This window comes from Poromitra crassiceps, assembly GCF_964638095.1.
Source record: "Poromitra crassiceps genome assembly, chromosome: 15".
In the NCBI taxonomy this organism is placed as follows: domain Eukaryota; kingdom Metazoa; phylum Chordata; class Actinopteri; order Beryciformes; family Melamphaidae; genus Poromitra; species Poromitra crassiceps.
Genome location: NC_139634.1, coordinates 2,414,533 through 2,437,026, shown reverse-complemented (window position 1 = coordinate 2,437,026; position 22,494 = coordinate 2,414,533). Strand labels below are relative to the sequence as shown.

Sequence of the window (22,494 nt, the reverse complement as noted above, 5' to 3'; positions counted from 1 at the left end):
CTGCTGCGTGGCCTCGCCTGTACTATTGGCATGGGCAGTGCACAACTGTTCAACTGCGCATCACTGATGACATCACAATTGCTCGAGTGACCATCACTGATCACATCATGGAGTGCTCAAGTGACGTCACTCAGCACACAATTGCTCAAATTCTGCCTCGTCCGCAGCTCGGCTGTAGTAGACATGATTATATTTTGGCAAAAGCTGTCTGTCTGCCTGATGTTTATTTTGCAATTTTTTTTATTTATTCTTTATTTTCTGTGTTCATTTTTATAATCCATTGACAATGTTTAATAATGTTAAATATTCTTTCATTTGTTTAAGAAAGCAGCCTTCTGTACTGTTACTGTACCTTTGTATATCGGTGCAAAATCTGTGCACAAAATTCACACAGAAAAAAGTATATTTTCATTCCAGCTAAAAAATTCACTATTATTATCGGTGATTTTCTCACTTCGGTTACAAAAATCCATATAGCTCGGTCTCTAATTGAAACATACGAGGAAACATGAACGTTCAACCTGGAAACAATCATAGTTGAACACACCCCAGCTGATCCCTGTAACATTAGTAGGCTATAGGGCTGTTGAAACGAATTTTGATATTCGAATATTATTCGAATTTAATAATTATGAACGAAATTCGATTTTTTTTTTTTTTTTTAAACGAATATTTTATTTTTTTTATTTTTTTATTTTTTTTTATTTATTTTTTAGGACACTAGAACAGTGACAAGTTCTGACAACATACTTGAAGAAAAGAGTGTTAACTGAAGTTGACTGTTGAAGCTGCTATACTGATGTAAACCTACCTGTAGCTCTTAAAATGTATGTTCATTCATTGTTAACTGAAGTTGACTGTTGAAGCTGCTATACTGAATGTAAACATGTAGCTCTTAAGTGCAATACGTGACTGATTTTTTTTTGTTCATGGCTCATTGTTGTTTTGGCAAAGTTTACTTATTTGTTTATTGATAAGGAGCTCAAACAAAGGCTGTGTCTTTTTTTATTATCAATTATTTTATTTTAGCATTTCAGACAGCACCAATACATCACTGATGAATATTAACTACGGTAATCTCTGGTTATCTGACCTATTTTCTAATGCAATGAATGTATGTACATTGTACAAGGAACATGTTTTCTTAAATAAACATCATTGCTGGACTATTTGTGATAAGCCTAATATTATTTTGAATATTCATCCACCATTCACTTTTCCATCTACATTTGGTAAAATGCTTAGAAAAAGTTTTACTTGGTCAAACCCAAAGATTCAGCTATATTTAGAATCAGAACATAACATAAGAGAAGACAACAATTCACTCAGACCAAAAAAAAAAAAAATTTTTTTTTAAATTCAATTAAAAATTAATTAAAATATTCGAATATAATTTGAATATTAAAATGTATAAAGCACTGAAATTCGAATTTGATTATAGAGGGAGATTGACAGCCCTAGTAGGCTAGACCTGCTCACAACAATAAAAGTACTCAGATAGTGAGAAAACAACAATGAACGTGCAAAGCCACATATTATAAGCCAAATAACGTAGTTTACTACTTTGATTACCAAATAAATCTAGAAAAAGTAAATATAGAGAAATGTGTGAAAAAGACACGAGGTCTGGCAGGCTGCTGCCTGGGGGCTGGGGCAGTCGACGCATCCTGATAAGCATGTGGAAGTGATGTCGGTGCGTCGACGAGTCAGCGCAACCCCTACTCTGAGTGAGGGAGAGCGAGCTGGGATCCCCCGCGTGCCCCGTCTTCTCCTGTTCCTATACACACAGTCTGCTCTGCTCTTGTCTGGATCATGGAAGAGCGAAAACATCACTATTCCAGACATTAGTCGAGGACATAAGAAATAAGACTAATGTCAAATTCAAGAGGAGTTGGTACTGTAGGAAGCACTGCAGTACTGGACTCGCACACTCTGAAATAATGGTCGCATATGCAGTCTGGAACCCTGAATGGAGCGCTGGACTGAAAGCACATGCCACTGTCTTGTATATCACGTCGTCTTCTTTTTTTTTTTACCGGTAATTAACTGGTTAGAGGTTTCTGTTGATCGAAAGTAAAATTAACCGAAAACTGACATCCCTGGACTCAGAAGCGTCATGCCCCCATGCAATTGCCCCCTCAGATTTTTTTGAGGATTTTTTTTAAATATAAACATAGGCTATAATATTATAGGCTGTGTATGGTAGTTGAAACATAGTTTCAAGTTGACGTTTATTTATGTTTGTAGTTAAAACAAAAACATAAATACTGTATAGGCTACATACAGTACCGGTACAACACAAAAGGCTGTTATTTACCCTTTGTCGCCACCCGGTGAGTAAATATACATGTAACTAAAACCATTAAAATTGACAACCAGTCCACGACTTTTTTTTCCATGTATCTTCCGGTCCTTGGCAATATTGCGTGGTTCTCAAATGTGTTTGCGTCAAGGACCCCTAAACTGAAACTAATTAGACCACGGACCCCCATTTGATAGAATTTTAGCTTTTAGATGTTTTATTACAGAAAGTGTATGAAACCCATGACCAAAATAGGCATACATTGTCATTTCGTGTTTGTGGTTAACTAAATTTGGTGTTGAAATTGAAGTTAGTTTAGTTAGTAGGGACGGCATTAGCTCGGGAGGTAGAGCAGGTCGGCCAATGACTCAAGGGTTGGCGGTTCGAATCCCGCTCCCTCCCAGCTGTTGTCGTTGTGTCCTTGGGCAAGACACTTAACCCTCATTGCCTCGAATGGGTATGAATGTCTATGAATGTTGGTGGTGGTCGGAGGGGCCGTAGGCGCGAAATGGCTGCCACGCTTCCGTCAGTCTTCCCCAGGGCAGCTGTGGCTACATCACCCGTAGCTTACCACCACTGGTACGAATGGTGTGAATGAATAATGATTTCTGTGAAGCGCTTTGGGTGTCTAGAAAAAGCGCTATATAAATCCAATCATTATTATTATAATCATTATTATTATAGTTTGGAGTTTGTATTGTGGTGAAGTTAGTTTGTGGTGAAGTTATTTTGGAGTTTGTGGTAAAGTTAGTTTTGTAGTGACGTTAGTTTGGTGTTTGTGGTGAACTTAGTTACCTTGTGCTCTTGTGGACCAGCCAGGCTTCGTGCCTGTGGTGAAGTTGTTCCAGATACTCCAGAGGGATTCCCTGCTCCTCTTCCCGGCCACGGTGCAGCAGCCGCTGCATACAGCGCTACAGGAGTACAGATAATGGGCCTTATTTAGACAATCCGTAAGGTCTAAGCCAGTGGTTCCCAAACTAGGGTATGCATAGCCCTAGGGGTATGTGGAGGTACTACAGGGGGTACTTGAGAGAAAGGGGAAATGGATAAATCTAAGAGTAATTAATGTAGAGCTCCAACGATTAATCAATTAGTCGATCGACAGAAAATTAATTGACAACTATTTTGATAATCGATTAATTGTTATGAGTACAATTTTAAGAGAAAAAAGTACAAATTCTCTGATTCCAGCTTCTTAAATGTGAATATTTTCTAGTTTCTTCACTCCTGTATGACAGTAAACTGATATTATCTTTGAGTTGTGGACAAAACAAGACATTTGAGGGCGGCATCTTAGGCCATGTCCACACGGAGGCGGAAGCGATCTTTTTTTTTTCCGTTTAACTCATTCATGGCCAAAGACGTCTTTGACGTGTTATCAGGAATAGCCCTCCCAGCCAATGACGTGTTTGATGTGTTTTTGTTTTTATTAGTGCAGCGCGTAGTTCAAAGACTTCCCCAGCCTGTGACATGTTATCAGGTCCCTAGCCTCAAAGACAAGCCGACAACACGCGATCAAACACATACCGCAGCTGTTGTTTTGAAATGAGCAGGAGGAAAAACACAAAACAGAGAAACTCGCTTCCTTGTGCAGAGAGGAGAAACGCCATTGAAACGCCCCTCGGCGCGCTGCACGAGCTGGTCGGCTTGCTGCAGGGCAGCGGACATCGATCAGTTGTTCGCGGTAGTCAAACCCGTGACCAACATGATCGATCCTGGTCCCTGGACCCCGTTCCTGTGTCCCAGCCCGAAAGAGACGAGACGGAGTCACAACTTTGTGAGCAGGAGGAGAACAGCAGCCTCGCCACAGAAATGGCTTTCACACAGAGCCAAGCAGCACGGGCCACTTTCCTGTCGAGGGCGAGGAAGACTGGACTCCAATGTGACAGGACCCGGATTATCTCGCGGTAAGGAGTGTGTGTGTGTGTGTGTGTGTGTGCGAGAGACTACCGTAAATTCCGGACTATAAGCCGCGGCTTTTTCCCCGTTTTTTGGCCCTGCGGCTTATATAACGGTGCGGCTTATCTATGGATTTTTTCAGAAAAAAAAAAAAAAAAAAAAAAAAATCTCTCTTCTTTAGCACTCTTTCTAACTATAAATCCACTTCTGTTTTAATTTCCTCTCTTGCCCTCTTTTCACCACACCGCGGACACTGTGTGCACTGTAAAAAAAAACAAAGGTGGTGTTGTGTTATGTTGTTTTGTTGAAATGTTAATACGGTAAATGGGAGCTTCCTCAAACAGCCATCTCTTTCCCGACAATCCCCTCTGTGCATGAACCCTTACATATGGTAATTACGGTAAGCAGAAAAAAATAAAATAAAAAAATAAACAACTCTCTTCTTTAGCACTCTTTCTAACTATAAATCCACTTCTGTTCATTTCCTCTCTTGCCCTCTTTTCACCACACCGCGGACACTGTAAAAAAAAACAACGGTGGTGTTGTGTTATGTTGTTTTGTTGAAATGTTAATACGGTAAATGGGAGCTTCCTCAAACAGCCATCTCTTTCCCGACAATCCCCTCTGTGCATGAACCCTTACATATGGTAATTACGGTAAGCAAACGGCCACTCGGTGACCTCCAAAATCGATGGATTTTACAGGTTACACAGCTTCATCAGCACATTTTATGTGCATTGCTTTGCTGCTTGTTTTTTCGATTATTTTTTTGTAAAGCACCTTGAATTGCCTTTGTGTATGAAAGGTGCTATATAAATAAAATTTGACTTGACTTGACATCATTTGGCGGAAATCAACCGGTTACTCCTACCGGTTCAAAGTTCATTATAGTAGCAGACCGGAATCACAACAAGAGGAGCAGTAGCAGCAAAGGGTCGTGCACTACCGGTAACTCTCTCTCACTCACCATGGGGAAGAAACGCAGAAATTCACACGACGCAGCTTTCAAGTTGAAAGCAGTCAATCTCGCATTAAAAGACGGAAATCGAGCAGCAGCACGTAGCCTTGGCATCAACGAGTCAATGGTGAGGCGTTGGAAGGGGCAGCAGGAGGAACTGTCTCAGTGCAAAAAGACCAAAAAGTCCTTCAGAGGTCATAAAAGCAGATGGCCCGAACTTGAAGATTCCCTTGAACATTGGGTGTTGACCCAGAGAGCAGACGGCCGAGGTGTTTCCACCGTGCAGATCCGACTGAAGGCCAAAACAGTCGCCACCGAAATGAAAATTGAACATTTCAGAGGTGGCCCATCTTGGTGCTTCCGATTCATGAGACGAAAGGGACTGTCCGTCAGGGCGAGAACTACTGTGTGCCAACAACTCCCTCCCGACTACCAGGAGAAAATCACAAACTTCGGCGAATTCACACAAAGGAAGATCAAGGAATATTCCATCGAACCGGAGCAGATCATAAATATGGATGAAGTGCCTTTGACGTTCGACCTGCCACTCACTCGGACTGTTAACAAGAAAGGTGAATCGTCGATCACGTTGAGAACCACTGGGCACGAGAGAACGAATTTCACTTGTGTTCTGGCCTGCTCTGCATCTGGAGTAAAGCTGCCGCCAATGGTGATTTTTAAGCGGATCACGATGCCGAAAGAAAAAATTCCCAGCGGGATATGCCTCAGAGTCAACAAGAAAGGATGGATGATGGAGAGTGTCATGAAGGAGTGGCTGGCTGAGTGCTACGTCAAGCGCCCTGGAGGATTCTTTCGCCAAAACAAAGCTTTGCTCGTTCTCGACAGCATGAGGGCTCATATAACAGATTCCGTGAAAGCAGCCATCAAGAGCACAAACTCAATTCCAGCTGTGATTCCTGGGGGCACAACGAAGCATCTGCAGCCACTTGACATCAGTGTCAATCGTGCGTTCAAAGTGGCACTACGCGTTCAGTGGGAGGCGTGGATGACGAGCGGCGATAAATCATTCACCAAAACTGGTCGCATGCGAAAAGCAACTTTCGCTCAAGTTTGCCAGTGGATCCTGACAGCGTGGAGGAGTGTGAAAACATCCACGATCACCAACGGGTTCCGAAAGGCTGGACTGCTGCGTGATGACGCCGCCACAGCTGAGGGCCTTCAGAGGCTGTTCGATTCCGACACCGACAGTGACGAAGAGGAGTTTGTTGGTTTTGAGAGTGACAACGAAGGAGAGAGGAGAGTGGTTGACGAAGCCACCCTGAACCTGTTCGTTTCCGACACTGAAGTTGAGGACTTTGGTGGTTTCAGTACGCAGGAAGAAGAGGAAGACGAGGATTAGTGACTTGACTTTGACTCTGTTTACAGCCGTTTGCTGCACCTTCACCTAAAAGATGAAGACAAGGATTACCGTAATTACTTTTCTGGTTTGATTGTTGTTCTGATTGTTTTATTATTGTTTTACAGTTACCGTATTTTGTTTACAGCACCTTATCCTTTTGAGGATTGTTTTATTATTGTTTTACAGTTATTTTGTTTACAGCACCTTATCCTTTTGAGGATTGTTTTATTATTGTTTTACAGTTATTTTGTTTACAGCACCTTACCTTATCCTTTTGAGGATTGTTTTATTATTATTATTATTGTTTTATTTTTTATATTTATTTTGTTGAAATGTTAATAAATGGGAGCTTCCCCAAACAGCCATCTCTTTCCCGACAATCCCCTCTGTGCACGAACCCTTACATATGGTCATTAAACATTAAAACACACAAAAAAAAAAAAAAAACATTAAAACACCCGCGGCTTATAGTCCGGTGCGGCTTATATATGTAACAAACAGGCAATTTTGCTGCTGCGGCTTATACACCGGTGCGCCTTATGGTCCGGAATTTACGGTACACTGATCTCTGCATTCTATTCTATGATCACACTCACTCACACTGAGTAAACTGTATTGTTGAATGTAAAAAAAGCACTTCATGTATATATATACCGTATATATTGTTTTTTCTCATTTGTGTCATAACGAATAATATTTACATGTCTGATGTCAATACAGTTCAAAATAAAAGAATTGAGAGCGAGTTCTGCCTGAGATTGTGTGATTTACAAAAATGCCATTTTCTGCAATTTCTCTTCTCAGAGAGACCTTTTTAGTGAAAACAGGGTGTATATAAATGGCTATAAGTAGAGTACAGAACATGCTAAAAGCTCACTTTTTTTTCCCTGGTGAACCCAGAGACGTACATCTTCATTTTGAGGTATTGCAAATCACTTTGGTGCTAATAGATAATTTACTGTGGGTCTTGAAAGATGACCAACAATTATGAAAATCTTTGGCCTGTGCTAAATATTGGCAGTCCTAAACTGGCCATGAATGAGTTAAGACCTTCATGTTGCATGAATGAATACTATAACATTATTGTTGTAGTATAATGAGTGACCATTTTTGGTCACTCAATATGTTAATACCAGATTGGTGCATTTTTTTTGTTTTTTGTTGTGTTTGCCAAACCTTATACCCTCAGATGACATCATACATACCCAAATGTTTATTCATTTTCAGAATTTTAACCCTTTATAAGCCACTTTGTTTTGATTATTTAAAAAAAATGCTTTCTATTTGTTTCAGCTTTCCACAATTTCCCACAAAATACAATTCCCACCCAAAGTTTTTGGGTGGGATTAAGAAAAGTTTTCCATAAACACGGAATTGTTTCAAGAAATGTGTGTATCCACATGAAACCACTGAAGCCGCTGTAGTAACCGTGTGGTCGTCAAACCTCTCACTTCACTATTCACGTTGTATTTGCGAGGGATATATATAGAGCATCCCGAGTATGTCCGTTACACTCAGGGTTTACATTTCATTTCATTCCATTTTGTCCAATATTAAAATATTCCAGAATTGCATGTTGTATTAAAAATAAATATTATTTCTATCTAACACGTTTAGCCTGATTTTGTTTGTGTTATTGTAAAACCTTAGCCGCCGCTAAGCCTTCTGGGAAATATCAGATGAAGGGAGGGGTGGATGGGAAGAGTCAGCTGTGGAGCCCTGAGGATGTTGTATACGCTGTTCTCCGTGTCCACTTGTTGCTGACGGTGGTAATAGAGGAGCATTATATTTTGCTGCAAGATCCCTAACAGGCTCAGTAGCTGCTGTAGCATGAACGCTAGTGCACTGTAAGCCTAAATTGTTGCTGGCGGAGAGAGGTGGGGCTATAGCGTCATCAGTTCAGGAAAGATGCGTATGGGTTGTAAACACTTCCCCTGTCAGGTGAAAAAGAAGCAGCTGGCTACTGCCCATGTCTCGGAGGAAGCATGGAGCCCGTTTCGGCTCTCCCCAGATCGGCAGAGGGTGGAGCCGCAACCAGGATAAATAAATTAAAAATGAGCACTAACGGGGGATAAAAATCGGGTAAAGAAATCTGGAAAATAAAATAAAATAAATAAAAAAATCCCATGTCTTTGGTGTTGTACGCTGCACTTTTGAGATGCACCCTCTTTTGAGATGCACCCTCTGTTTACGTTTTATGCGTTGTACACGCTATTCGACTTCCGGATCAAAGCCTGGTACGGGAACTTTAGCGCATGCGCTGATGGCCTTGTCCAGTTCCAGTCTGACTGGCCTGTATACATGCAGGAGTAAATCGACTCCCAATCGCATTATCTGGGTGTGTTAGTCAGACTTTTATAACTTCGATTTCAGTTGAGCTAACATGTTGACATGTATTTCAAAAGTCCGGTTTGTTTTAGAGCTGCAACGATTAATCGATTAATCGATTAGTCGATCGACAGAAAATTAATCGACAACTATTTTGATAATCGATTAATCGTTTTGAGTACAATTTTAAGAGAAAAGGTCTAAATTCTCTGATTCCAGCTTCGTAAATGTGAATATTTTCTGGTTTCTTTACTCCTGTATGACAGTAAACTGATATTATCTTTGAGTTGTGGACAAAACAAGACATTTGAGGGCGTCATCTTGGGCTTTGGGAAACACTGATCGTCATTTGCCACGATTTTCTGTCATTTTATAGACCAAACAACTACCGTAATCGATTAATCGAGAAAAGAATCGACAGATTAATCGATTATGAAAATAATCGTTAGTTGCAGCCCTAGTTTGTTTTAGGCAGACGCAATAATTAGATTTTTTAAAGTGTCATGTAAACGTACTGAGTGTGGCATGGGGCTAAACACACAGTCAGTCTTCAGCTCATTGAAGCACATACATGCATAATGTTGGGTTGGGGATTTGGTTCTCAATGGAAAAGCAGTGGGCCCTGATAAATTACCACCATATGAATGTATGAGAGGGAGGGGGCCCCGTGTACCACCAGTGGTACCTGTACCACAGGTTGAGAACCACTGTCTAATTATTTAGAAAAAGTGAGCCCCCACTGTAAATAATTAAGCCCACCCTTAAGCTTGAATTATGCTCACCCTGCCATGAAGGGCGCGTGGGTGGAGCACGGGCCGGGCGCGTCAAATGACGTAAATTTGTTGGGCGTGGTTATTCGCTAGCTCCGTCGGGCGCTCGCCTTGGGCATGATTTTTTTTCTAACAGCGCGAGCAGCGCACGGCTTCTCTCCAAACATGTCCGCTTTCAAGCCACTGAGCCCTGAACACTGAGCTGTGTTTTCGCCACATTTCTTGACCCATGTGGTAGGCTATAAACTTTGATTTGCAACTGTTCGTTTTTAGTCATTTCACCAAGTAAATGTGTTGTGTTGAGAGCATTATTGAGAGAGATTAAAAGCCGCACAGAGTAGGCAATCAGGGCTGAGAAGTAAAACGGCTATTCAGTAAAAACAAGTTTGGTGATTCCTTTATGTGCTGATGTGGGGTCGTTTGAGAGTGAAAGCGCACTCAGTACTGCACATAATAGCGTTTCATTGCGACTTTTCCACGGGCTGTTCTCACTATTAACCATTGTACAATACATGCTGATCACTTTCTGAGTATAATGGCATCAACCCCAGCGCGGGGTCTGCACGGAGACTCGCGGGGCCCCACCCCCAACGAGCTTGCTCGAGTATAATTCAGCCTTTAGCTCCCCCAGCCACAATTGTCTGGGGCCGCTGCGGAGTACTGTGTACCTGTGGGTGGGCCCTGAGATAGATTATAGTCTTTGTAGTACTGTGTACCTGTGGGGTGGCCATGAGATAGACGATAGATAATACTATAATACTACAGTATTGTAGTACTACAGTACAGTGTTGGTAGTACTGTGTACCTGTGGATTGGCCCTGAGGTAGATGATGGCATCCAGAGCGATGCTGCTCTCAAACTGACTGAGCAGCCAGCTGTGCCAGTCCTGATACACACTCCACTCCGTCTCTGACAGCTCCCCACTCTCAAACAGGTTAGATGCAAAGATATACCTGAGAGAAAGACAAGACACACAGAGACAGACAGAAAGACCAGAGAGAGACAGACAGAGAGAGAGAGACAGACCAGAGAGAGAGAGACAGACACACAGAGAGAGACAGACAGACAGACACAGAGAGGCAGACAGACAGAGAGAGAGACTGGATGAATACACAGACAGTTACATCATATATCAGCTTCTGTGAGGACTAGGGATGTTCATCAGTTATCGAAAATCGATAATTGATCGTTAAGGAATGGAATCGATCATGTGGAATTTTTATCGATTTTGTTATTATTTAATTTAAAAAAAAATATTTTTTTGCGGACTAGGTTTGGGTGGAATGTGTTCCTCCTCGCCCCACTCCATTGCACAGCTGACTAACGTGAGGTGGAGCTTCATATAGTCTCTAGTTTTCTGGCTGGGCACGGGCCTTTGTGCCAACAAAACTGTTTTAAACATGGGGAATTCACACCGGCATGCGCCGGGGACAGCAGAGTGTTGGAGAGGAGACACATTGAAATAAAGAGTTCATTGAGGAGAACACGTTGTCTTTCGTATTTTCTGCCATAGGCCTTCATTTTGTAAAAAATAAAAAAATAAAAATATTATTAATATGATCGATAATCGATAATTGATCGTTAATTTTCCCCGATTTTCGATTATGGAAATTTTTCAAAATGAACATCCCTAGTGAGGACAACTGTGTTCTCACGTGCTCCACAGTAAGATACAACAACAGCAAAATCTGGTTCACGGCTGAACTCAGGAAGCTGAGAAAGGAAAAGGATGAAGCGTTCAGGAGTGGCAACAAACAGCATTTCAAACAGTGCAAATTAGGGGTGGGGGAAAAATCGATACACCATAGTATCGCAATATTTTGCCTGACCTTATTGTATCGATATAAAAAATAATAATAATAATAATAATAATAATGATAATGCAGGCCATGCCAGGCCACCGGGCATCTGCCCGAAGCGCCCGATGATGCAGTCCACGCCTGCAGTGGCGTATTGAGTCCAGAGAAGCTTAATAATGTAGCCTACGTGTGGGGCAAAAACAAAACAAAACAAAAAAACACTGCTAGTTTTCCTTCCGGTGAGGTCAAGGAAAAGGTAGGAAAAGGAGTTAGGAGTGACAATATATCGAAATATCGCAATATTCAATATATCGCAATACTAGCATAGCGTATCGTGACTTAAGTATCATTTTAGTATCGTATCGTGGGCATCTGGTGATTCCCACCCCTAGTGCAAATACAGATTCAATAAGGCATTACAGCCACCAGCAAGCCACAGACAAAGACCCTGCCTTTGTGTGGCAGCTGCACCTATAGACAGTCTGTCGAGCTCCTGAAGTTCACAGATGATACCACCCTCAATATGGTCATCACAAACGGAGACGAGTGCAAATACAGGCAGGAGGTCGACCACCTGGTGACTTAGTGCCATCAAAACAACCTGGTCTTAAATGCTCAAAAGACAATGGTGATTGTAGATTACAGGAGGAACAAAGTCCCACCTTCCCCCATCACCCTGGGTGATTACCCAGTCAACACTGTGGAGTCCTTCCGCTTCCAGGGGACCATCATCAGCCATGACCTAAAATGGGAGCTGAACATCAGAGCTCTCACCAAGAAGGCACAGCAGAGGATGTACTTTGTGCGGCAGCTGAAGAAATTCAAAGTGCCAAAGGCCACGATGGTGCACTTCTACACCTCCATCATTGAGTCCATCCTCACCTCCTCCATCACCGTCTGGTATGCTGCTCTCAAGGACATTAACAGACTGCAGCACATCATCCGCTGTGCTAAGAAGGTAATCGGATGCAACCTGCCATCCCCATCAAAATAACACTCGTTTTGACGACTTATTTGAAGGAATGTAATTATGTTATCGATCACATTCGCTAACCTGTTGCTCTTTGAAGTCGGGATGTTTGTCGCCGTTTGCGTTTGGTCAGCTCCCTTCGCCTCAGCACTTTCAAACATCGTTTACAGACGGGCTATGTAGTGTCCATCCCCTTAGTGTCAGCAACTTAACGTAAGCAAAAATATTTCCATATTTCGCTCTCTGTGCATGTCAAGACAAGACAAGACAAGACCGGACAAGACCGCATGCGCTCACAGCAGCCATGTGGTTTTGTGTTGAAGCTCTGAATGAGTGAAAGAGAGGAGGGGGGGATGCCCACGGCTGGGAGTTAAAGCAGAGCACCACTTGGAGCACTGGGCGCACACATGCATGTAACATTACCTTATTTATTTTAGGGGTGTCACGGTACACAAAAGTCACGGTACGGTACGTACCTCGGTTTTGGGGTCACGGTTCGGTACGAATACGGTACGGTACAACGGCGGAAAAAGCAACAAGAATTTTTTTTTTATTGAACCTTGGGCATTCATTTTGAACAGGCAGTACTAGTGCTCCACCTAGTGTCACAAACTGGTACAGCATGGCCCTGTTTAAAGCAGTAAACAGTACACACAGTGAACATACTCTTGCATTAGGTTGTATTTTGCTGGCTCGGTCACAATGACACAATCAGCTACAAGGCTGAAAAGCATTTAGTTATCAAAAATACAAAAATAGAATACAAAAATTAAACTTGTGCAATTGGAGTATTTCAATTTGTTCAAATTAAGCTATGTATAAACATTCAAAGTTTAAGCCTTACCCTGTCAAACAGACAGAAAACAAAACAACCTAGTTGGTTGCTAGTAGCTAGCTAGCTAGCTAGCTAGCTAGCTACTAGTAGGGACTGAGGTAGCAGGCCAGATACAGCCAGATATTTGCCAACTGGCAACTTTGGTAACTTCATTCTAAACAAAGAACCCCTCCCCCTGTTGTATTTGTTTTATGTAGCATTTGCTATTGATGTGTTTGATTTAAGCACTAATTTGGAATCCTATCTAAAAGCGGCCACTAGGCGGCAGTATTTCTTTAGTCAACGTCAAAATACTATTATATACTATAATATGTTCAGTAGAAGAAGAATAAAACGGCAGAAGAATGAATGAAGTATTTATTTGTCCGTTAGGAAAATTGGTTTGTACATCATGGTCGTTGGCAAAAAGGACATCAAGAGCATCAGAAGAACAATGATAAAGTGTAACTAACCCCCAAAACACTTTTTTTCAGCTTTTAACCAATATATATGACTTTGGGGGTGATGTGTGAAGAATTCTGATCAAAATTTCCACATTTGACACCAAACTGTTGCCATTTGACCATTTGTATCATTTTTCAGCAGCATATCTGGCATAAGCGCCCTCTAAGGGTCTAACACTGCTTTTTTTTCTTTCTCAAATGAATGGGATATTTGGTACAACCTGACGTCAGGTTGTCCCCAAAGACTATGGGATTTCAAGATAGTTACTCCCCTACCCCCCCTGTACCCTTTCGGCTCCTCACAACTCCAAGCCTATTCCTATTGAAGTTTGCTCTTAACTCATTGAGTGCCAATGACGACTTTAGTCGTCAATTGCTTTAGTGACGTAGAGTGCCAAAGACGACTAAAGTCGTCAATTGCGTTTTTTGACGGTGGGACGTGGATCTAAGCCTCTTACATCGCCTCTTACAATATGGGAGATATTGAATGTGTGTAACCTATTTTACAGAACCCTTAGGTGGCGACAGTGCTCTCCAGATTACAGAAAGACGATGAAAAAACAAAGAAGAAGTCGTTGGGGAAACGGAAATCGCATCGCATCCGTATGCATCCATATGCATGAAGCATACATAACGTTAGCTGTGCCTGCAGCAGCCAATCTGCTCCCACAATTGAGCTCCTCCGTGTCCGCTGCGACAGCCCATCCGCATGATCAGCCGTGGAGTTGTTATTATTCTCCACTGGAAGCATGCGAGCCGGTGACAAACACACGCGGAACGCTGTAAAAAAGCTGGATGTCGCGCACCCTTCACTGTGCACAGCAAACTCAGCAGAGAGCCACCAGAGACACTCCCATACGGAGGAGGAGTGTGCAGTTGAGGGGTGGGGGTGGGAGGGGGGGCACGCAGAGCAGCACACAACACTGACCCAGACAGCAGGACAGGATTGGCAAACGCAAGCCAGAATATCCGATGCCCACCAGCAGCAAATCAAGACCAGCAAGAAGCTGCAACCAGCAGCGCACGCAGGGGCCACCGCTGCTGGTTGCAGCTAAAAAATATTATTCTGCCAAACAAAATTCCCTGGCCTTCAATGTTTTATTGAAGGAAATTACTTTTGAGGTGTGACTACATTAGAAAATATTAGCTTCAGAGTCAGTGATGTGCTTGAAATGTTTAATTTCACAAAAGGCTCATTATCTCAGCTTCTAGAAAAAAATGGCTGTTTTTGGTTAAATCAAGCTATCTTCTCCGGCTCATAACTAAAGAACGGAAAATGGGATCAATAAACTTTTTTTTGCAGATGATAGAAGAGAGTCTCATCGTTCTTTGTGCGTGTTCAGTTCTGTGGGCCTCGAGAAATCACTGAAAACGCTCTGAAACTCTGGCACTGGGAGCGTCCGTTCTCCAAAAGTGGCTGGCACTCAATGAGTTAAAATACTGAACCAAACGTCGTCAAAGTTGGCACATGTCTTAATTATAGTTAGTTTCCCGCTGAATGTGTCATTACTTATTACTAATATCTTACCTGGATAAGCTCGAATGATGATGTTTATATTATCAGTCCGAGTGGGAAGCACTGTCTCCAGCCCAGGCAGGCGGGAGAGAGTCGTACTGTAAACCTCATGGACGAGCTCCAAGCTCCGGGGGCGCGCGCAGCAGCAGCTGGGCTCTCTGTGCTCTGAGAGCAGTCTGATATTTCCGCAAACAAATATCGTCGCAGTTTAGCGCACATGTAAAATATTAGGGATGGGCGCGAGTACTCGGGTACTCGAGCACTCGTTCATAACGTCAGTAGTCGAGTAACGTTTCTGCTGTTCGGGTACTCGCCCCACTCCGCACGCCTTTAAAAATGGCCTAGAAGATCTATGCACGCATCGTCATGTGGATCTGGCAGCATGAACTGCACGGGCGTCAAGTCAGCCAGAATGTACAAGTACATCGTCCGCTTTGTTGCTTTCAAAATAAAACGCTTATTGTACCTTATTTATTTTGAGTAATGTGTTACAGCCACAGTTTCACGCCATATAACATCACAACGAGTATTTTGATACAAGGTTTGCTGCTTCATTCGTTGAAATACCTTTTCTCCTCCAACGTGCATTAATAAGCTATTTACTTTTGTTTAAGTAACATTATTTTGAAAGTTTTAACCGGAAGTTTTCCAGCTCATCCCGAAAATGGTGGCTGAAGATATGCTCCCGAAGGAGACGCAGACTTCTTCATAGCGCACGCCCGATAAAACTAATTCAAAACTTTGCAGTAAACGCTAGTTTACCGACTACACTGTCGTTTCCCATAACGGTAGTCACAAGGAATGTGGAGAAAGAATCACTTTTTGGGAGACAATCGCTTCATGGTGATCACTATTCAGCTGCAGCTCAGCAGCTGTAACGTTAATCACACTGGTCAGTTTTCACTTTTTGGCAGAACACCGGACCTTGTAATCCGTGGATTTACGTTAGTGTAACAGTGATCATAAAGTAAAATGGATGATACTGGACAATAACCTGACATTGCTGGACAATGGACATGTAGGCTATTGGAAATGCATTCGCTTGTTTCACAACTTGTCTGCTCCAAAGCGCTAATGCCATCCATCCAACCATCGGAGATAGGTAGGCTTTAGATGTTCGCGTCACCTAATATCACAGTCAGTCCCTCTCCTGACAAAAAATGCTCCAGGTAGCGCTTTTTCCATGCAAAAATGCAAACGTTATGTGTGAACAGCCCCATATACAGCAAATTACCCCTGCTCAGTCATTACCATAGTAATCACACAGCAGACCCCCCCCCCTCCCCCCCCCAGCGCGCGAGTGCTCGAGCACTCGTTCATAATATAAGGAGAGTACTCGAGTATTTAAATTGCTTGAAATGCCCATCCCTATAAAATATAACGCTATACTACGACGTGACAACGTGACAAAGCTTCTCTAAACACATCGGCTACTATCATATATTTCCCTGCATCCCTCCTACTGAGATTATATCGGTATTGATTTTGGACAGACTGAATGTTTGTTGCTCCGTGAGGTTACAGAGCGCCCCATGCATGCAGCAGGCTGTTTCGCCAGCCGGGGTCTGGCAGGAGGGAGGAGGCGCAGCCTGCACTGCGCTGAGAGGAAAACTTTTGCACAACTTTTAACAAGAATCACGAAAAGCCCCCAAACTAAAATGAAAAAGGGACTATATGGCAACTTGGACGAGGGAATGACATAGAGAAATCTCGCATTGTGTTACCCCAGAACGGGGGGTTTGTCGTATTGTGCGGTGTGCTGCTGTAACGAGCCCACGTCACTTTGCTCTCGTAACGTAGTTTGACACGCTGCCATAGAGATACATGCAGAAAAATAATTAAATTTCTAGTTCGCCACTGAATTACCAAATTGATATACCGTAAATTCCGGACTATAAGCTGCGGCTTTTTTCCCGTTTTTTGGCCTTTTTTGGCCCCTGCGGCTTATATAACGGTGCGGCTTATCTATGGATTTTTTCAAAAAAAAAAAAAAAAATCTCTCTTTTTTAGCACTCTTTCTAACTATAAATCCACTTCTGTTTTAATTTCCTCTCTTGCCCTCTTTTAACAACATAACATAACATAACATAACACAACACAGGTAAGCAGAAAGAAAAAGACGAAGCAATCACCGCCATGAATGAGGAAATGACTCACCTGCTGGAGGCTGGAGATACACGGCTTGGGCTAAACTTTTACTCCGTGAAACACTATCGATTAAGTCCGACATCGCTCAGAGGTTTGAGCAGCTTGAAAACAAGTTTGAAAACGTGCAGAAGTCCATCCACTCAATCACTAAATAAAATAAGGCAACCGTGAACAGAGTTTCTAATGCGGAAAAGCGCATCAGCGCACTGGAGGACAAAAACAACACAGTGAGTCCGAAAGTGGATAAAATGCAAAAACAAATCGAAACCCTGCACACGCAGGTTGATGACTTAATCAGCAGGAGTAAAAGAAATAACATTCGCCTGATCAATGTAAAAGAGGGAGCTGAGATTGGTGACATGGACGCTTTCGTGGCAAAATCCTGTGTTACATCCTGGACCTGAAGGAAGGCGAGAAACCACCAGAGGTGGACAGGGCACACCGGGCGCCTCGGCCACGTCCAGACCCCGGCCTGTCACCGAGGGCCATCTTCATCTGCCTACTCCGCTGGCCCGACCGTCAACTCATCCTCCAGGCTGCGGGGAAGAAGCCCCTCACCTGGGAGGGTACGCGCTTTTTCGTCCGGCAGGACCTCTCCGTGTTGGTGCAACAGAAACGCGCAACATACAACAGCATCATCGAAAAGGTTAAAGTCAATGGATATCGCTTTGGCGTACTGTACCCAGCGAGACTCGTCATAACCATTGATGGACAGCGGCGGAACAAGAGCTCAAAGTGAAACTGCCGAATATCTTTTGAGTTGGACTGGTCAATAGTACTGTGAGTACCGTAAATTCCGGACTATAAGCCGCGGCTTTTTTCCCGTTTTTTGGCCCCTGCGGCTTATATAACGGTGCGTCTTATCTATGGATTTTTTCAGAAAAAAAAAAAAAAAATCTCTCTTTTTTAGCACTCTTTCTAACTATAAATCCACTTCTGTTTTAATTTCCTCTCTTGCCCTCTTTTCACCACACCGCGGACACTGTGTGCACTGTAAAAATAAACAACGGTGGTGTTGTGTTATGTTGTTTTGTTGAAATGTTGTAATACGGTAAATGGGAGCTTCCTCAAACAGCCATCTCTTCCCGACAATCCCCTCTGTGCGTGACCACTTACATATGGTAATTACGGTAAGCAAACGGCCACTCGGGCAACAACTCCCTCCCCCGACTACCAGGAGAAAATCACAAACTTCGGCGAATTCACACAAAGGAAGATCAAGGAATATTCACAACAAGACGAGCAGTAGAAGCAACACTCTCACTTACCATGGGGAAGGTACGCAGAAATTCACACGAGGCAGCTTTCAAGTTGAAAGCAGTCAATCTCGCATTAAAAGAGAGCAGCCGCCGATCAAACAGAGCAGCCGCGCGTAACCTGGGCAAAAGGGACTGTCCGTCCGGGGGAGAACTACTGAACAACTCCCTCCCGACTATCAGGAGAAAATCACAAACTTCGGCGAATTCACACAAAGGAAGATCACGGAATATTATAGGAGTGTGAAAACATCCACAATTACCAACGGGTTCCAAAACGCTGGACTGCTGCGGGATGAAGAGGATGACGCCACGGGGACTGCCCCCTAGTCCGATACCTCACGAGTCCGATACCTCACGAGTCCGACACCTCATGGTTTTGGGTTAGGGTCTGGGGGAGGTTAGGTTTAGGCGTGGGGGTGGGAGAGGTTAGGTTTTGGGTTAGGGTCTGGGGGATGTTAGGTTTAGGCGTGGGGGTGGGAGAGGTTAGGTTTTGGGTTAGGGTCTGGGGGAAGTTAGCCTCTTTTTTCGGACTCGTGAGGTGTCGGACTCGTGAGGTATCGGACTCGTGCCATGGCACCTGAAGGAGAGAGGAGAGTGGTTGACGAAGCCACCCTGAACCTGTTCGTTTCCGACACTGAAGATGAGGACTTTGGTGGTTTCAGTACGCAGGAAGAAGAGGAAGACGAGGATTAGTGACTTGACTTCTCTGGTTACAGGTTTGCTGCACATATACGGTAGCCTATTGTTGTGTGATTTTGTCTGGGGATTAGTGACCTGACTTTTGTTTTGTTTTGTTGAAATGTTAATAAATGGGAGCTTCCCCAAACAGCGATCTCTTTCCCGACATTCCTCTCTGTGCACGAACCCTTTCATATGGTAATTAAACATCAAAACACCCGCGGCTTATAGTCCGGTGCGGCTTATAGAAGAAAAAAATAGTCAATTTTGGTCCCGCGGCTTATACACCGGTGCGTCTTATAGTCCGGAATTTACGGTAACTAAAATAAAAAAATAAAAAACGGAATTCTCTCTTCTTTAGCACTCTTTCTAACTATAAATCCACTTCTGTTTTAATTTCCTCTCTTGCCCTCTTTTCACCACACCGCGGACACTGTGTGCACTGTAAAAAAAAACAAAAAATACCATTAAAACACCCGCGGCTTATAGTCCGGTGCGGCTTATATAAGAAAAAAATAGTCAACTTTGAAGGTGCGGCTTATACACCGGTGCGCCTTATAGTCCGGAATTTACGGTAACTTTCAACCATTTTGAGCAAAGCTCTTTCCAAACAGGCCACCAGCGTTGGCTAGTTGTTGATATTTATAAAGATATTGCCCCTCTCAAATAAATTATTTTTGAGGCAGTAGGCAAACTGTAATGGCGTCGATTTCCGAAAAAAAATCTTGACTTGAACACAGCCAAAGAGTCTAGTATAGACAAGAGCATATGTCATTTCTTGGTTTTTTCCATAGGTATTTTCAAATCACTGTTCTGATACATATCTGGGGGGTTAGTCCCCCTTTAAGATTGACAGCAAGCCTGTTACTAGCCTGTTAGCTTGTTAACGTTATTGGATGCGATGTACCCCGACACCCCTAATTTCTTTTAAAAGCACGCAAATAATTTTTAACTCAGCGTAAATGAACATCATGAAAACATATCTATTCACTAGGGATGGGCACGAGTACTCGGGTACTCGAGCACTCGTTCATAACGTCAGTACTCGAGTAACGTTTCTGCTGTTCGGGTACTCGCCCCACCCCCCACCCCTTTAAAAATGGTCTAGTCTAGAAGATCTATGCACGCATCGTCATGTGGATCTGGCAGCATGAACTGCACGGGTGTCAAGTCAGCCAGAATGTACAAGTACGTCATCCACTTTGTTGCTTTCAAACTAAAACGCTTATTGTAACGTAACCTTATTTATTTTGAGTAATGCGTTACAGCCACAGTTTCATGCCATATAACATCACAACGAGTATTTTGATACCACGTTTGTTGCTTCATTCGTTGAAATACCTTTTCTCCTCCAACGTGCATCAATAAGCTATTTACTTTTGTTTAAGTGACATTATTTTGAAAGTTTTAACCAGAAGTTTTCCAGCTCATCCCAAAAATGGTGGCTAGATATTTTCTCCCGCATGAGAAGCACGCTTCTTCATAGCGCACGCCCGATAAAACTCATTCAAAACTTTGCACTAGTTTACTGACTACACTGTCGTTTTTTCCCATAACGTTAGTCACAAGAAATGTGGAGAAATAATCACTTTTTGGGAGACAATCGCTTCATGGTGATCACTGTTCAGCTGCAGCTGTAACGTTAATCACACTGGCCAGTTTTCACTTTTTGGCAGAACACCGGACCTTGTAATCCGTGGATTTACGTTAGTGTAACAGTGATCATAAAGTAAAATGGATGATACTGGACAATAACCTGACATTGCTGGACAATGGACATGTATTGGAAATGCCTTTGCTTTTTTCACAACTTGTCTGCTCCAAAGCGCTAATGCCATCCATCCAACCATCGGAGATACTGTCTGAGGTAGGCTTTAGAATGATGTTAGCTTAGCGTCACCTAATATCACAGTCAGTCCATCTCCTGACAAAAAATGCTCCAGGTAGCGCTTTTTCCATGCAAAAATGCAAACGTTATGTGTGAACAGCCCCATACACAGCAGATTACCCTGCTCCGTCATTACCATACTAATCACACAGACCCACCCCCCCCCCCCGTGAGTACTTGAGCACTCGTTCATAATAGAAGGAGAGTACTCGAGTATTTAAATTGCTTAAAATGCCCATCCCTACTATTCACCTTGGATTTTTTTTTTCAAATCCACAAATTTTCAAGGATTTCAAGGACCCATGGGAACCCTGCAGGCTCTTTCGAAAAATCAACCACTATTTGGGGTCACCCCTACTTTAACACGTTCACTGCCATTGACGAGATATCTCGTCTTAAAAAATCCAACGGTTGACTGCCAATGACGAGATATCTCGTCTTAAAAAAAAAAAAAAAAATTGACGGTGGGACGTGGATCAACGCCCCCCACGTCTCCTATAAAAATATTGGAGCCACCGAACGTGTACAACCCATTCCACCGACCCACTAAGTGGCGACAGTGCTCTCCAGACTAGAAAAAGCCGAGCCAAAACTGCAGGGGAACGCGCGAGGAAACCATTCTCTCATACTGTAAAATGGATTGGCGAAAACGCTTTCGCTTTCGCGCATTATCGCGCTGGGAGCTGGCGGTGGGGGATTGCAAATTTGCATAATAGATTATGCATGCAACACACTTTGAAACACCCGCAGAAAGCCCACAATCGCACGCAGCTTCATTTAGGGCTGCACGATATATCGTTTACACATCGACATTGCGATGTGCGCATGCGCGATAGTCACATCGCAGGACGTGCGATGTCAAAAGCAAATTAACTCGTCATGTTGCTTGATAAACTCTCACTTTAGGGGTAGCCTACTGAGTGAAATGCAGGCTCTCTCAAAGGAGTGAGATGCCCCGCTACTGTACTCACTCATTTAATGCTTAGCTTCAACACAACAAACATGCACAGAGAGCAAAATTGAATTGTTTTTGCTTATGTTGCGTTGCTGACAGTAGCCTGTCTGTAAACGATGTGATTGCGAGGCGGACTTGTCCACAGCTTGCAGCGCACTAGTATACTGGCTGCTGTAACTCAACATGTCCGTGGAGTGGAGATATTTACTCTTGAAACACCAAAAAGCAAGACCGCAACTTATGACACGAAGGCTAAAGTGATTACTGAGAAGTTGTCCGTGTATCACCGCAGCTCTCTCTCCCCCTCAGTCTGATGATGCATCAGATGATAGCAGTAACGTTACGGTAGAGGTAATCATACATAGCGACTCATTTACACAAAACAT

The 22,494-nt window shown here is 43.1% G+C and overlaps 1 protein-coding gene across 2 annotated transcripts in view; it reads right to left on the bottom strand.

Moving 5' to 3' along the window:
- Window positions 1-22,494, bottom strand: part of LOC310790392 (deoxycytidine kinase 2) — a 51,948-nt gene that overhangs the window by 5,083 nt on the left and 24,371 nt on the right. For both annotated transcript variants that reach the window (XM_083652073.1, XM_083652074.1), the window contains 2 exons: window positions 10,423-10,570; window positions 3,098-3,213 (listed from right to left, as the gene is read on the bottom strand). In XM_083652073.1, the coding sequence (XP_083508199.1) occupies window positions 3,098-3,213; window positions 10,423-10,570 (264 nt within the window). The remainder of the gene's footprint in view (window positions 1-3,097; window positions 3,214-10,422; window positions 10,571-22,494) is intronic.